A 15,441-nucleotide genomic window follows, 5' to 3' on the forward strand; every position below is an offset into this window, starting at 1 on the left:
TATTTGAGGATGATCTTTTGTACATCCCGATAAAGCAGGCTGAGTAATGTATAGTGAAGTGCACTGATTTGAGTCACAGTTGAGTTTGAATATTATTTTTATTACTGTGTGCCTCTGAGCAAGTTATTTAACCTGTTCCAAATCATAGTTGCTATGAAAAAAAAGAGGTAGTATTGATAAAGTATGCAGACATGTGATAATATTCAATAAGCAAATTATAATACTTTTGTAATTATAATAAACTCTCTTTACAAATTTCATATTCAGTCAGTCAGTCAGTCGTCTGCTCCGGCCGGCCTGCAGCTGCCCACTGCCCTCTTGCGGCCCACCATGGCCCTGCTGCACTCTGCCCACGTCCTCTCCGGGGTAGCCTCCACCTTCTACCCAGGCCTCGCCACCGCAGCCTCTGCCAGAGCCAGCTCCTGGTGGGCCCATGTGGAGATGGGACCCCCAGATCCTATCGTGGGAGTTACAGAAGCCTACAAGAGATACACAAACAGCAAAAAGATGAATCTGGGAGTTGGCGCCTACCGGGATGATAACGGGAGGCCTTACATACTCCCTAAGTCGGGAAGGCAGAGGCTCAGATCGCTGCAAAAGGTCTCGACAAGGAACACCTGCCCATGGGGGGACTGCTGAGTCCTGTAGGGCATCAGCAGAACTAGCCCTGGGCGAGAACAGCGAAGTGGTGAAAAGCGGCCGTTTTGTCACCGTGCAAACCATCTCTGGAACGGGGGCCCTAAGGATAGGAGCCAGTTTTCTGCAAAGGTTTTTCAAGTTCAGCCAAGATGTCTTTCTGCCCAAACCATCCTGGGGAAATCACACACCCATCTTCAGGGATGCTGGCATGCAGCTACAAAGCTATCGGTACTATGACCCCAAGACTTGCGGTTTTGACTTCACAGGCGCCCTGGAGGACATCTCAAAAATTCCAGAGCAAAGTGTTCTCCTGTTGCATGCCTGTACCCACAATCCCACAAGAGTGGATCCTCGGCCTGAGCAGTGGAAGGAAATAGCAACAGTGGCGAAGAAAAGGAATCTGTTCGCGTTCTTTGACCTGGCCTACCAAGGCTTTGCCAGTGGTGACGGTGACAAGGACGCCTGGGCTGTGCGCCACTTCATTGAACAGGGCATTAATGTGTGTCTCTGCCAGTCATATGCCAAGAACATGGGCTTATATGGTGAACGTGTTGGAGCCTTCACTGTGATCTGCGAAGATGCAGATGAAGCCAAAAGGGTGGAGTCGCAGTTGAAGATCTTGATCCGTCCGATGTATTCCAACCCTCCTATCAATGGGGCCCGGATTGCCTCCACAATTCTGACTTCCCCCGATGTGCGAAAGCAATGGTTGCAGGAAGTGAAAGGCATGGCAGACCACATCATTGGCATGCGGACCCAGCTGGTCTCCAACCTCAAGAAGGAAGGCTCCACCCACAACTGGCAGCACATCACCAACCAGATTGGCATGTTTTGTTTCACAGGACTAAAGCCTGAACAGGTGGAGCGGCTGACCAAGGAGTTCTCCATCTACATGACAAAGACGATCACATCTCTGTGGCTGGCATCACTTCTGTCAATGTGGGCTACCTTGCCCATGCCATTCACCAGGTCACCAAGTAATTTCTCTGGTGCCAGGAAACAGAGACAACCTTTCTGTCTTCAGCCTCTGCTGTTGTGAGATTCACACGAAGGGAGGGTGGATGGTGGTACATGGATCATTTCAACCACAGAGCATAGCACTCAGTGATTAATTAATTAATTAATTGTGTTTCTCAGAAAAGAACATGTAGTGAAATAGGGCAGAGGCATCCGTGGCTGCTGTCTGGAACTTTGTGGCTCTAAACCAAACTTTTCCCTCTATCCTTTTACCTCCAGCATTTCCAAAAGAGTTTACATGCGCAGGAAAGTCATCACACCCAAAAGACCTGTCAGTCATGCCATTGCAAGGTTTCAGAAGCTTTAACTGCAGCATCTGACAGTGTTAGGGGCTCCTCTGTGGATCCAGCATCAGAATGGCACATGTTAGAGGCTCTGAGAGGAGGCCTACCTTTGTCGTTAACAGTCAGGTGGCCTCATGATTGTCCTCCTGTGACGGAGCCAACCATCAACAGGCCACACTGCAAAAATGGTGTTTTGTGAAAACCAATGAGTCTGTTGCCACTGCAGCAAGAAAAATAAAATGTGTTTCTTGTCTTTTTAAGAAAAGATACTCTTTTCCCTTATCACTGCTATTCTTTTCTTTAAGCACAAAGACCTATAACTAGTCTAGATTTTCATCCCATTCTACTGACTAACTGACCATCAATCTCTCCTATAGGGACTTATTTAAGAATGAACAACATTTTCTGCTCATGCCTAGCCTCACTTTTCTCCGCAAAGAGTAATGGAGAGTTCGGTAACTGCACTTGATTTCTGCATCCTCGTCAATGATTGTTAAATCGCCTCCCCCCGGGATGCTGCCTCTGTGAACTGGACCTCCTGCCTTCATTCGTTGTGGCTGCGCCGGCACTCTCCTCACATCACGAGTCAGGCAATGCCTGATAGTGCCAGGAAAGAGATGTTCTGGCCTTTGTGTGCTGCCAGGTGGACATGGGCCTCACGCTTCAGAAAGATAACCACCATCTTCTCTTCTCATGTAGACGTACTGCAGCCTGGTTTCTCTGTTACAATAAAATTACTGTAGATCCAAAAAAAAAAAAAAAAATTCATCTTCATGGATTTAACTAATTGACCAAAAATATTAGAAAAAAATTCTTTTTTAAATATTTATGTATTTTAAAGGCAAAGACACAGAAGGAAAGGGTGACAGAGTCAGAGGATGAGATCTTCCATCCACTGGTTCACTCCCTAAAAGGCTGCAGCAGTGGAGGCCAAAGCCAGGAGCCAGGAGCTTCTTCTGGGTCTCCCATATGGGTGCAGGGGCCCAAGCACTTGAGTCATCTTCTACTGTTTTTTCAGGCCACAGCAGGGAGCTGGATCAGAAGAGGAGCAGCTAGGACATGAACCAGAGCCCATATGGGATGCCGGCACCACAACCATAGGCTTAGCCCACATTGCCACAGCACCAGCCCCAAGAATAGCAATTTAATTTCACCAAAACAGTAATAACTTAAATGATAGGAATTTCTGGTTTATTTTCATTTTTCTATAACTCCTTTCTCACAGCAAATTTAAACTCTTTACAACAACTAAAATATATAATGAAATACTAATATAATGTAAGGAGTTCTAGAAAATAAGGATAAAAAGCTAACAAAATTGCTAAAATTAAGCTTAACGTTTGGAAAAGAAACATAGGAGATGATATGCTATATAAATTCCATAATGTATACCAACAGCTGCTGTCTGATCTCCCCTAATGTTGAACCTCCCACCCTCCCTCTCTTGCCCTACTCTTACCCTCACCACGTAGCAGTTTCCTACATAGAACTCTGTAAGAATATTGACAGATATGATGTATGATACCATCAATAGCTTTTTAAAAATATAATAATATACGTTACATGTTTTAAAATATAACATCCTTTAATAACTTTGAAAGAGTAATGACGGGCATGAGGGTGGTGATGCTGATGTTGTAGTCTGTAGCAGGTTAAGCATTGCTTTCAAGGCTGGCATCCCATGTTTGAGAGCTGACTGAGTCTCAGCTGTTCTGCTCTGGTCCAGCTTCTGGCTGATATGTCTGGTAAGGCAGCAAACGATGGTCCAAGTATTTGAGCTCCTGACACCCACATGGGAGACCAGGATGGATTTCAGGGCTTCTGGCTTTGGCTTGGCCTGGCCTGGCCCTGAGCATTGTGACCATTTAGGAAGTGAACTAATAGATGAAAGATTTCTCTCTTTGTCTCTGGTTCTTCCTCTCTCTCACTCTTTCAAGTAAATAAATAAATAATCCAATCTTTAAATTAAAAAAAAAAAAATGGAGCATGGTAAAAATTATCCTGTAACACAGCAAGGTGATATTACCCAAATAGGTAATGTGGTCTTGAGTTCAAGGAAAGAACTGAAAGCACATTAAAAAGTCATAACGGTTCTTTCTCTCCCCTGAGCTTGCCCTCACTCGTTCCTGAGTGTGTACTCTCACTTTAAGTAAAACTTCTCTGCTTAGCTTCTCCTTACATCTTGTACTGGAATTCCTTTTCCGGTTAACATCTACTTACTTATTTAAAAGTAAGAAGGAAAAAATGATCCTACATGGGAAGCAGGATACACAGCAGACTCAGAATGGCAAAAGCCCTAAACAGAACTCTGGCCTCAGAATCAGTCCTTAAGGCATTTGGATCTGGCTAAAAAGCCCATGAAAGTTTTACAGGCATGGAAAGCCAAGACACTGTAGCAAAAAAATGACCTAAATGAAAGATCTCTGTGAGTGAGATCCCAGCGGAAAGAACAGGCCATCAAAGAAGGCAATACCTTTCTTTGAGGGAGGAGAGAACTTCCACTTTGAATATGGCCTTGTCTAAATAAGATCAGAGTTTGTGAACTCAAGAGGCTTCCATAGCCTTGGCAGCTCATGACAAGAGCCTAGGGTGATTACTGACGTCATAAACAAGAGTGTCAATTGTTAAATAAACAACGGGAGTCACTGTGCACCTACTCCCCATATAGGACCTCTGTCCTTAATATGTTGTACTATGTGAATTAACGGTATAACTAGTACTCAAACAGTACTCTCTACTTTGTGGGTCTGTGTGGGTGCAGTCTGTTGAAATCTTTACTTAGTATATACTAAATTGATCTTCTGTATATAAAGATAATTGAAAATGAATCATGATGAAGAATGGGATGGGAGAGAGAGTGGAAAATGGGATGGTTGCAGGCGGGTGGGAGGGAGGTTATGGGGGGAAAAGCTGCTATAATTAAAAAGTTGTACTCTGGAAATTTGTATTTATAAATAAAAGTTGAAAAGAAGAAAAAAAAGATAAAGCAGTAGAAGGAGCAAGGTGAGGGGATGGTGGAGAGAAAGAAGGATGTCAATATATTGTTTTATTCCCCCCAAACCCCTAACATCAGTCAGAATTAGGCCAGGCCAAATCCAGGAATCAAAAACACCATCCTGTGTTTCCACACGGGTGGCAGGGGCCCAAGTGCTTAGACCATATTTTACTTTCCCAAGCACATCGGTGGGAAGTTGGTTTTGGAAGCAGCGCAATTGGGACTCAAAGAGGCTGGTGATGCCAGTGTTAGCTTAATCTGCTATGCTAAAACACTGGCCTTGAATTTCTTCTGTTGAGACAAGAGTCTGGACCAACCCCAGGCAGGAGCCGCTCTTCAATGAAACTGATTTCACACCTCAAATCCTAGAACTGAGAAGATAACTTCTGTCTTTAAGCTACCCGGTTTGTGGTAGCTTGCTTCAGTGAACTTAGGAAACAAATAGCTACAACCCTTTAGCAGTAAAGATGCCTAACTTGAACATAGCATGTTAATATTGGGATGCACAACAAATATCTACAAGTTTACCAGTTTGAAACACACACATATATTATCTCACAGTTCTGTGGGTCAGTCACGTGGGGAACTGAAGTGGGATTTTTCACTTAGGGTCTGGTCAGTTTGAATTAAATGGGTCAGCCACAGTAGGATCCTATCTGCAGGCTCTCAAATCCATCTGGGAAGAAAAAGGCACAGCTTCTATTTTCCACCTTTAAAACGACTCATACTCTGTAAATTGTGTCCTTTCAGGCAACCTTTTATTAAAGCTTGGCTATTGAAGGTTTTGTTCTATGACGAGCTGTTGGATCATAGGTATTCTATAAAGCACGCAGATTGAAGATAGATTCACATGCTTTATGACAAGCAGATGGGCTGAATAAAATCTTATGAAACTTGAGGGGCACTTGCCTGGATAAAAATGAATGCACAGTACGCAGTTTATAGGAACGTTTAGTGTTTAGAATCATTTCACATTTACTTTAGGATGCTGTAATAGTAATCTTTAGCTCATGAATAGGATTAAGATCATCTCCAAATTCTATACCATTAATAAAAGGGCAACATGGTCTGACTCTGAAATATTTTAAAGCATATATCACTATAGGGAAACACCAGTAATATTCTTTTTTTTTTTTTTTTTTTTTTTGACAGGCAGAGTTAGAGAGAGTGACAGAAAGGTCTTCCTTCCGTTGGTTCACCCCCTAAATGGCCGCCACGGCCAGAACTATGCCAATCTGAAGCCAGGAGCCAGGGACTAGAACCTGGAGTGCCGGCGCCGCAGGAGGAAGATTAGCCTAGTGAGCTGCGGTGCCAGCCAACACCAGTAATATTCTTAGGACATCTTATTTTCTCATTAATCAGTATAAACTACAAAACAAAAATGAATGAATTTGCAGCAAGAAGTAATTTGATGTCAGAAAATTGAATTTTGGAGAATATCTACCAAAGACAATAATTTCTAATTTATAAATATTGATGTCATGTCAGTCTTTCAGATATAATTAGAAATCAAATCCAATTGTCTGCAGAGAACTTTTGCAGATAATCTATCTTAATAAAAATTATTATCAATAAATAGAATGAATCAACTTATTCTGTATTGTAGGTGTGGTTTGCATTTCATTAACATAAAATGGCTCTAAATGATTCTGGTGTAAGTTTAAAAAGGGCTTAGAACATGCTTGTTGATAAATCTAACACTTAGTATGATCTAACATTGTTAGGAGATATATTAAGATTGTAGTATGCACAAGACTCAAAGATGAACTGAATGGGGAATAATTACAAAGAGGAAGCCAAGAACAAATGGAAGGAAGCAAGTGGTTGAATAGGAGCTCACATGGCCAATGCTTGCTTAGATGTAACTACATGTATTTCCAGTGTCTTACCATTTTTTCTTTCTAAAGTACATTGTTTATTGTGAGTCTGGTAATCATAAAGTTTGCTTTTGTCCTTTGAGATTTTTTTGTCTCCATTCCTGAGTGGTAGTTTTGTGGGGAAGCATATTTTTATGTGATCTTTAATTTCTATATTCATTGTTAATACATTATTCTATTTGATTCTCATTGTTGCTGTAGAAAAGTATGCTACTTTCAATTTTGTTGAAAATCTGTTTTTCTACTTACCACTAACATCCTGATAGGGGAGGAAAAATATCTTTCCTCTCCCCATTCCAGATTCATGGCTGAAGCTCTTATAACAAAATAAAAGCATAAGTTCTGGCATTGTGGCATAGTGGATAAAGCTGCTGCGTCCCATGTGGGCACTAGTTCGAATCCTGGCTGTTTTGCTTCTTATCCTGTTCCATGCTGATGACTTGGGAAAAGCAGTGGAACATGGTCCAAGCACTTGGACCCCTGTCACCCAAGTAGAGGGCCTAGATGGTGCTGCTGCCTCCTAGATTTGGCCTGGCTCAGCTCTGGCTATTGCAGCCAGTTAGGGAGTAAATCAGCAGATGGAATGTCGGTCTCTCTGTGTGTGTGTGTGTGTGTGTTTCTCCCTCTTTCTCTATTCCTCTGCCTTTCAAATAAATAAATGTCTTTAAAAACCTCATAAGAATATACATTTCATATGCGTTATAAATGACCTGGGAGTCATCATAAAATGGTGATAACCCAAACGTGCAAACCAGAGTGATTTTCCTAGTAGGTTTGACAAACAGTTAGTTGACAGTTGTGGAAAAATAAGTTAGGGCCAAAAGGATGCAGTCAAATGGTAATGAACTGAAGGAAACTGCACAGCGTTTGTGTCCCTGTATCTTCAGAGGTGAGGATACTGCTTTTCTCCTGTTGGAGGGAGGGAAAACGGCTGCTGCCATTTGTTTGCAAATTCCTTAAGGTTAAAAAATTTTGAGGTAGTACTCTTGAAACCCGTTACTACTATGCCCTTGTTTATGGCAGTAAATCCTGAATTGATGGAGTTGGGGTTGGGGGAGACAGTGAAAGAGATCTTCCATATGCTGATTCACTTCCCAGATGGCTGTAAATGCTAAGATTGGGCCAGAGCAAAGCTAGGAGCCAGAAGCTTCGTTGGAGTCTCCCATGTGGGTGGTAGAGACCAAACACTTGGACCATCTTCTATTGGTTTTCCCAGGACATTAGCAGGGAACTGGATGGGAAGTGGAGTAGCTGGGCACGAATTGCCACCCATATGGGATACTTGCATTGCAGGCTTGCGGCTTTACCTGCTAAGACACAACACCAGCCCTGGTAATTAATTTAATTTTGTAATATCTCAGTCCTGTCCTATTTGAGATTCAGCTACAATTCTGTCCTGGATTTCCCAAGACATCGCTGTACATTTATTTTAAAGTATTCACTTATGTTATTTGAAGTAAATAAGCTTTCTTTTACCTTGCATCAAATTATCCTATGTGACAGCTTCAAACAACATCCACGTCTTAGCCTTCAGTTCTGTAGGTGAGATTACCTGGGTTGTATGCTCATACAAAGCCTTATTTAATTAAGGTGTTGGGAAAACATTATCATTTGGAGCTCAGAATCCTCTTCCAAAGTTACTCCAGTTTCAATTTCTTTTCATTTGTAGGATTTCCTTGCTGATTATAACCTCAGGTCATTCACAGCTCTTAGAAGCTGCCTGTATGCACGCACACATGGCCCTTAGGTCTTCAAAGCTGACACTAGAGGATGTCCGAATGTCAAATCCCTGGGATGCTTCAAGCTTCTAATGGAAGAGGCCAGTTCCTTTTAAGCATTCATCCAACTAAGGCCAACTCATTTTGGATAATCTGGAATTGGGTCATCTAATAAACTAACCACATGAATAAAATCCATCATATTCAAGTGTAAGGGAGTATGTAGGGTGTGCATCCCAGGGAGTAGGGGCCTTGAGTTCCAGCTTAGAATTCTGGATAGGGTTACTGCAGTTATCAGTGAGTTCTAATTAATTAGTTAAGAGAAACTTGTCATGAATGAAATTTATATGGGACCAGTGCTGTGGCATACCCAGTAAAAGCCACCACCTGCAGTGCCAGCATCCCAATCAGGCACCAGTTCATGTCTCGGCTGCTCCACTTATGATCCAGCTCTCTGCTATGGCCTGGGAAAGCAGTGGAAGATGGCCCAAGTCCTTGGGCCCCTGCACTGGCGTGATAGACCTGGAAGAAGCTCCATGCTCCTGGCTTTGGATTGGTGCAACTCCTGCTGTTCCGGACAACTGGGTAGTGAACCAATGGATGGTTCTCTCTCTCTCTCTCTCTCTCTCTGCCTCTCTCTCTGCCACCTTCTCTCTCTTTATGTAACTCTGACTTTCAAATAAATAAATAAATCTTTAAAAAAATTATAGTATGTAAAGATTTGTTTCATGGGAAGCATTTAGTTATTTTAATCTGTTGAATTTTTGAACCCTCTTGAATGTATAGTTACTGTTATGCAAGTGATTTATTTGGTTTAAAATTGGACATTTTGTTGGTAAAAACCCAAATTTAAATAATGAATGGGGAAAAATGGGAGAGTGGAGAATTCATTCTGGAATCTATTTTTCAATTACCAAAAGAGTTCTGCTTCTGCATACATTAAGATTAAGGTCTTTCTCCAGTTGGTTACAGTTTATCTATTTCATCTTTGCCTGGAAAGATCTTAGGCCAAGTGAGGCCCCTGCAGATTTCCTTCCATTCCAAAGTGTTACCAATTTTCCTGCCTCTTAAGGTAATAGATTTTCCTGACTTAACCTTGGCAGGCAGTTGGTTACCTGTTCCCACTGTTGTCTGGAATTGTGATTTGTCTGGGTGCGAATATGGATCTTGACCCTAATTCTATGTTTTTAACCATCTTCCGTGTATAGCCCAGTATCAGATTTCATTCAAGAAAGCAGTTAGTGGGAAGAGTGCCAGGAATCTATCTTTCTTGGAAGCCTATTTCAGGTCACTGAACTATTCTTTGAAGAGGAAACAAAGTATAGGTAATATTTTGTGAGACTGGTAAATGTTTCAAAAATTTTTTTTAAAAGATTTATTTACTTATTTGTAAGAGAGAGAGAGAATGAGCCATGTGCTGGTTCACTCCCTAGATCTCCATACAGGCTAGAGCTGCGTCAATCTGAAGCCAGGCACCAGGAAATTCTTCCAGGTCTCCCACACATATGCAGGGGCCCAAGGACTTGGGCCATCTTCCACTGCTTTCTCAGGCCATAGCAGAGAGCTGGATCGGAAGTGGAGCAGCCGGGTCCTGATCCCGCGCCCATTTGGGATGCTGGCACTGCAGGTGGTGGCTTTACCTGCTATGTCACAGTGCCAGCCCCACCAAAAAAAAAAAAAAAAAAAAAAAGGCCCACGTGGGTGCAGAGGCCCAGGCACTTGGGCCATCTTCTGCTGCTTTTCCCAGGCGATCAGCAGGGTAGCAAGGAACTGGATTGGAAGTGGAGCAGCCTGTACACTCCAACCAGGAACATATGAGATGCTAGGTTACAGGGACAGCTTTACCCACAATGCCGCAAGGCCAGCCCTGTGTGGTATTCATGGAAGCAGCCTCTTAGACAAAGGGGCTTGAAGTTCTCAGTTCCCGCACCTCGACCCTGAAACTCAGAAAGTTCTCTTTTCCTCACAGAAGGCTTGTTGAGGCTTTCACATACAGAAGTTGCCTTGGAACCAAACCAAAGGGGGCTCACCACATCTGGACTTTGTGTTGTACAAAGGGGAAGGTTCAGAGAGGCTGAACCGTGCAGCAGTCCTGGGCAGTCCCGAAGCGCTTTGGGATACTCATGCTGAGCACAGAAGTCAGCGATCCTACCTTACTCCTGCAGGGAGGGGTTGTCCCCAGCTCTTTCCTTTCTAGCAAAGAGGAAAAGGAATTTGGTGGGGAGGGTAGGGTAGGAAAGAAAGCGGGAGGGGCAGGGAGGTGGCCTGGAGCCAGGGCTGCCGCGGGGTTGGCGCGGGTAGGCGGGGTGGCCACGAGCTGGGAGGCCCCGGGCAGGCAGTCACCCCGTCTCCTCCAGCCCCCGCCCCCGCCGCGGTTGCCTGGACACAGTGCAACGGACCCCAAGGGCCTTGGCCACCGCCGCCACGGAGCCAGAGAGGCGAGGCGCGGGGAGACCCGCGGAGCCGGTGAGTCGGGGGACGCTCATAAGCTCTGCCCCAGGCGCAGCTGGGAGGCGCCCGCTCCTCGGCCGCCAGCCTGCGCTGCTCTCACAGGACGCATCAGGGCGCTGTACCCAGAGCCGCAGGGCCGGGATCGCAGCTCGTTCCTGCTCCTCAGGGCTTGGGGAGGTGGAGGGGCAGGCGCCCTGGCGAGAGTAGCTGGAAGGAGCCCCAGGGCTCAGGGAAGGAGTACAGGTCTCCGCCCGGCGTCTAGAAGTGTATCGCCAGGGCCTCACTGGTGTTTCTGCAGTTATTATTTCCACCTTTTATTTTGCTTCTAAGGCCGCCTTGTGGTGGCTCCTATATAATTCTTTGAAAATGTTGGGTTTCTTCTTTTGACATCTTGTTTTCAAGTATCTGCTTGATCAACTCCAATACGGAACAGCTCCCTGGGCCAGAGGGTGTGGATTTTGAAATTCTTTGCTCTAAAGCATCCTAAATGATACGGTCTGTTCCAGCACTTCCCTTCTACACCTGGGTAGCGTCAGACCCAGGAAACTAAAGATTTCCACTCCCAGTTCAAATAATTTTCTGTTATTTCTCTGTTGACAGTCATGTACTCAACTGATATTTGAGAATAAACTTGGTAGCATCCTTTTCCTACTTCTCCATGTATAATCTGTGTAATTTTTTTTAGAAGATTAATTATTGGAAAGCGGGGTGACAGAGGGATGGAGGGAGCGTTAGCGAGAGGGAGGGCAAGCTCTCATCCTTTGGTTCATTTCCTTCATGGGACTAGTCCTTCAAGGACTAGTATTGTTCCAGGCTGAAGTCAAGAGCCAGGAACTCCATCGCCAGCTCCCACATAGGTGGAAGTGGCTCAAGCACTTGAGTCATTGTCCTTTGTCTTCACAGGCACCTCGGCAGGTGGCTGGCTGGTAAACAGAGCAGCCAGACTCAAACCAGGGCTCCAGTATGCGATGTAGGCATCACAAGCAGTGGCTGAACCCACTGTGCCAGAATGCCAGATCTTGTGTAATTCTTTGAGCGACCTGACCAAAATGTAGCATTCTTGAGTTAACCTCTACCCCCTCCACCAAAACTGTTTCTTGGTTTTACCATGGCAGCAGATTTTTAGGACACCATTTATCAAATTTAAGTACTCAGACAAATGGATGACTACATTGGAAGACACATGTCACAGTCTGTAAACTAAAGGTATTTTAGATGTTTCATTGATGTTGAGGCGAATGCATATCAATCTTGAATATATAATACTTCCATTTTATGATTGTATTATTTAAAATTCTTATCTGAGAGGCAGAGAGAAAGGCAGGAAGTTCCCATCAGCTGGCTCACAACGGCTAATGGCTGGGACAGGCCGAAGCTAGGGATATAGGATCTCAGTCCAATTTTCCTTTGGGAGTGGTAGGGACACAACCACTTAAATCATTGCCTGTTGCCTCCCAAGGTACAAAACATTAACAGGAAGCTGGATTTGGGACCAGCACCCTAACATGGGATGTGAATTTCCCAAGCTGTGGCCTAGCCATTAGACCAAATGCCTGCCCCTGTTGATGTATTCTTAATGTTTTGTTATGAGCCATATCTAATTTCTGGACTGTCAGAAATATGAGTTTGATCATTTGTGTCCCCACCATTCATGAGTGGGGTCCCATTGTGTTGGTAAATGCCAGAGCCCACTTTTTTTTCTTCTGCTCCCACTTTATACTCAACAACCTCAAAGCCAATGAAATTGCTACATCCTCAGAGATCTTCCTGCTTTTCTATTCTCAGTAGCAGTGAATGATATTTGCATACATGGTTTCTTCTTGTTCCCCCTGAGTATGAACTTCACTCTCACACTGATTTATTTCATCGGACTACACCATGATATCCAGGATCTCTGGACTCAGGACTTTCCAAACTTGCACCTAAAAAGAAAATCTAAAACCATGCCGGGGGAGGCATTAAGCTTCTGCCTGGGAAAACTACATCCCATATCAGAGTACTTGGTTCAAGTCCTTTGTCCGCTTCAGATTCCAGCTGCCTGCTAATGTGCACCATGGGAGGCAGCGGGTGATGGCTCAAGTATTTGGGTCTCTGCCACACACGTGGGAGACATGGACAGAGTTCAGGCTCCTGGCTTTAGTCTGGCCAAGCCCTGGCTGTTGTGGGTGTTTGAAGAGCAAACTAGTAAATGAGAGATCTTCCCACTGCCCCCTCACCACAAACACACACCTTCTCTGTCTCTGTATCTTTGTCTCCCTATCTTCCAAAAGAAATTAAAAAGGTAAAAATTGGAAAACATGCTAGATGAATTCTTCCTGTCCCCAACTGGTTCACCTGCCTCTTCCTAGAGCAATCGTTTTTGTGAATGGAGCTACTATGATTGATTGCAATATCAAACTGTGTGGATGGAATGAGAAAACATTTTTTATAAAAAAATACATTTTTTAGAAAAGAAACATGTTTCTGATAAAAAACTAAAAAATAATATTTGTCTACCTAAAGTGTTTCTAGCCATATGGGATGAAGGTTATTGAGATTGTTGGTGGTTAAAATACTAGTTCCTGGAATCTGAACAAAATGGAAAGAAAGATGTGTTATAAGAAGGGAAAACAGAGCAATTATGCAGATGGGATACTTAAAGTAGCTGAAGAATTTGTGGTGTTGAAGCTATGGTTTTTGGCACTGTGTTAAACAGCCTGAAAATCTCCTGCTTTCTTCGCTTAGCAGTCTATTTATTGTTAGTTCATATCGATGAACGCTGTCATCTGACCTCATTTCTAAGTGCTTACAGGATGTTTGTGTGAGCACAGTAGTTAAAAGGTCTTTCTGTATAAACTAAAGGTATTTAACTTACCCTTAGATGCTAGAAAAACTTTGTATGTAAACACAAGTCTGTGAAATGCATGAGAGAGTTGGGCATGTTAAATCCTATGGCAAAGGCACAGGGGTGATGAAATAGTTGAGTAGACAGTGAAATAACACAGCCATGAAGGTATAGCTTGCATAGAAGTCAGTAGTTTGGATATCCCTATACTGATGGTTAGCTAGATGTTTCATGGACAAACTAGACAATTCTTTTTATTATTTTTTTGTATATAAATGAGACTATTAAAATTATTTTTCTTAAAATAAAACATCCTCATGAACTGCTGTGGTTGAGCCTAAAATTCATATTTATGAAAAATTTTTTCAGAGACTGAAAAACCTGAGTTTTTGCCAGTGAAGTTGTGTTTGCCAATGCTAATTATGCACACATTAATCACCTTCAGTGTTTTGTTGCATATGGCACTTAATTCTCTCAGTTTATATAGTCAGAACTGCTTTTTTTTTTTACATACAAAAATATAGTACAGTGCAGAAACAACAGAAGAAAGATATGCGTGGGGAAGGGTCCTCAGAGATTAATGCAAAGGTTGTATCCTCTTGGTCACACAGCTGCTCATAACCTGTACTGGTGTGCTGTGAAGCACCTCAGAAGCAGTAAAGCAAAATCAGCTCATGATAAAGATCCTTTATAGTCAATGAACCCTTCATAGAGGCACACACCAGCCTTGAATTGGAAAGCCCTCCTTCCCCAGAATCCACTGAAATTTGGTACAATTAGAAAATCCAATTATTACTATACAGTGTTGGCAAGCTGATACATCCTTCTCTGAAAAAACTCATGTATCCATGGTCACAAAACATCGTTAATCTTTAGTTAATACATTGCATAGCATTTGCCAAAGTTCAGTAGCTTGGAGATAAACTGTGACCAAACCAAACCAGCTATGATGAACCTATTATATGCACAGCCTATGGTCACAGCAGCTTTTAAACTAAGTGCTCAAATCTTTTCCACATTAAAGTAGCAAAGATATAAGCATCTTCTGCCTCTACATCTCACTTCATGACTAGCCCTTTCCATTCCATATCTACTCAACTTCTGCAAAGAGTGGGCTCAGCATTCTTTTCTTCTCCATTTATTTAATTTTGGACTTTTTGATAAATAAGTTCTACTGCATTTGGAGTGGGCAGTTAACCTAGCAGTTAAGACCCCTGTATCCTGCCAATAGAAATCCTGGGGAAAAGCATCTATGGCTCTTGGGTTCCTGCCACATGGCTTCAGCCTGGCCCAGCTCTAGCAGTCCTGGGCACTTGAGGAGTAAGCTAGCAGATGGGAGCATGCACTCTCATTAAAGAAAAAATCAGTTTAAGATACCTGTTGCTGTAATTTATGGGAAATGTTGGTGTTAAACCTCATCCATAGCCATTTGCCAGATTAAATGGGTCATTTGTTGTAGTCTCTGACTGTTTCTTCCTTAAAACCATTTTCTCTTCTTTTGTTACCCTATTCATTTCTAGGTTTTCTACAATTTCTCTAGGAATTGTTAATGTTAGTTTTTCTTAACTGATATTGTGGTGTAGGGGGCAGAGCTGCCACCTGTGGTGCTGGCATCCCATATAGGTGCCGGTTCATG

At 43.1% G+C, this 15,441-nt stretch overlaps 1 protein-coding gene and 1 pseudogene across 9 annotated transcripts in view; both read left to right on the top strand.

Moving 5' to 3' along the window:
- Positions 1 to 314: 314 nt before the first annotated feature.
- On the top strand, positions 315 to 2,685 carry LOC100350005 (aspartate aminotransferase, mitochondrial-like; annotated as a pseudogene).
- A 7,942-nt stretch (positions 2,686 to 10,627) lies between these two features.
- CCDC178 (coiled-coil domain containing 178) overlaps positions 10,628 to 15,441 on the top strand; it is a 604,881-nt gene continuing 600,067 nt past the window's right edge. For all 9 annotated transcript variants that reach the window (XR_011379371.1, XR_011379370.1, XR_011379372.1 and 6 more), the window contains exon 1: positions 10,628 to 10,996. Coding sequence is in view for 6 of the 9 variants with exons in the window: in XM_051851309.2 (XP_051707269.2) it covers positions 10,654 to 10,996 (343 nt within the window). In the remaining 3 variants the exon portion in view is untranslated. The remainder of the gene's footprint in view (positions 10,997 to 15,441) is intronic.

The sequence above is a fragment of the Oryctolagus cuniculus genome, chromosome 10, assembly GCF_964237555.1.
Source record: "Oryctolagus cuniculus chromosome 10, mOryCun1.1, whole genome shotgun sequence".
Taxonomy (NCBI): Eukaryota; Metazoa; Chordata; class Mammalia; order Lagomorpha; family Leporidae; genus Oryctolagus; species Oryctolagus cuniculus.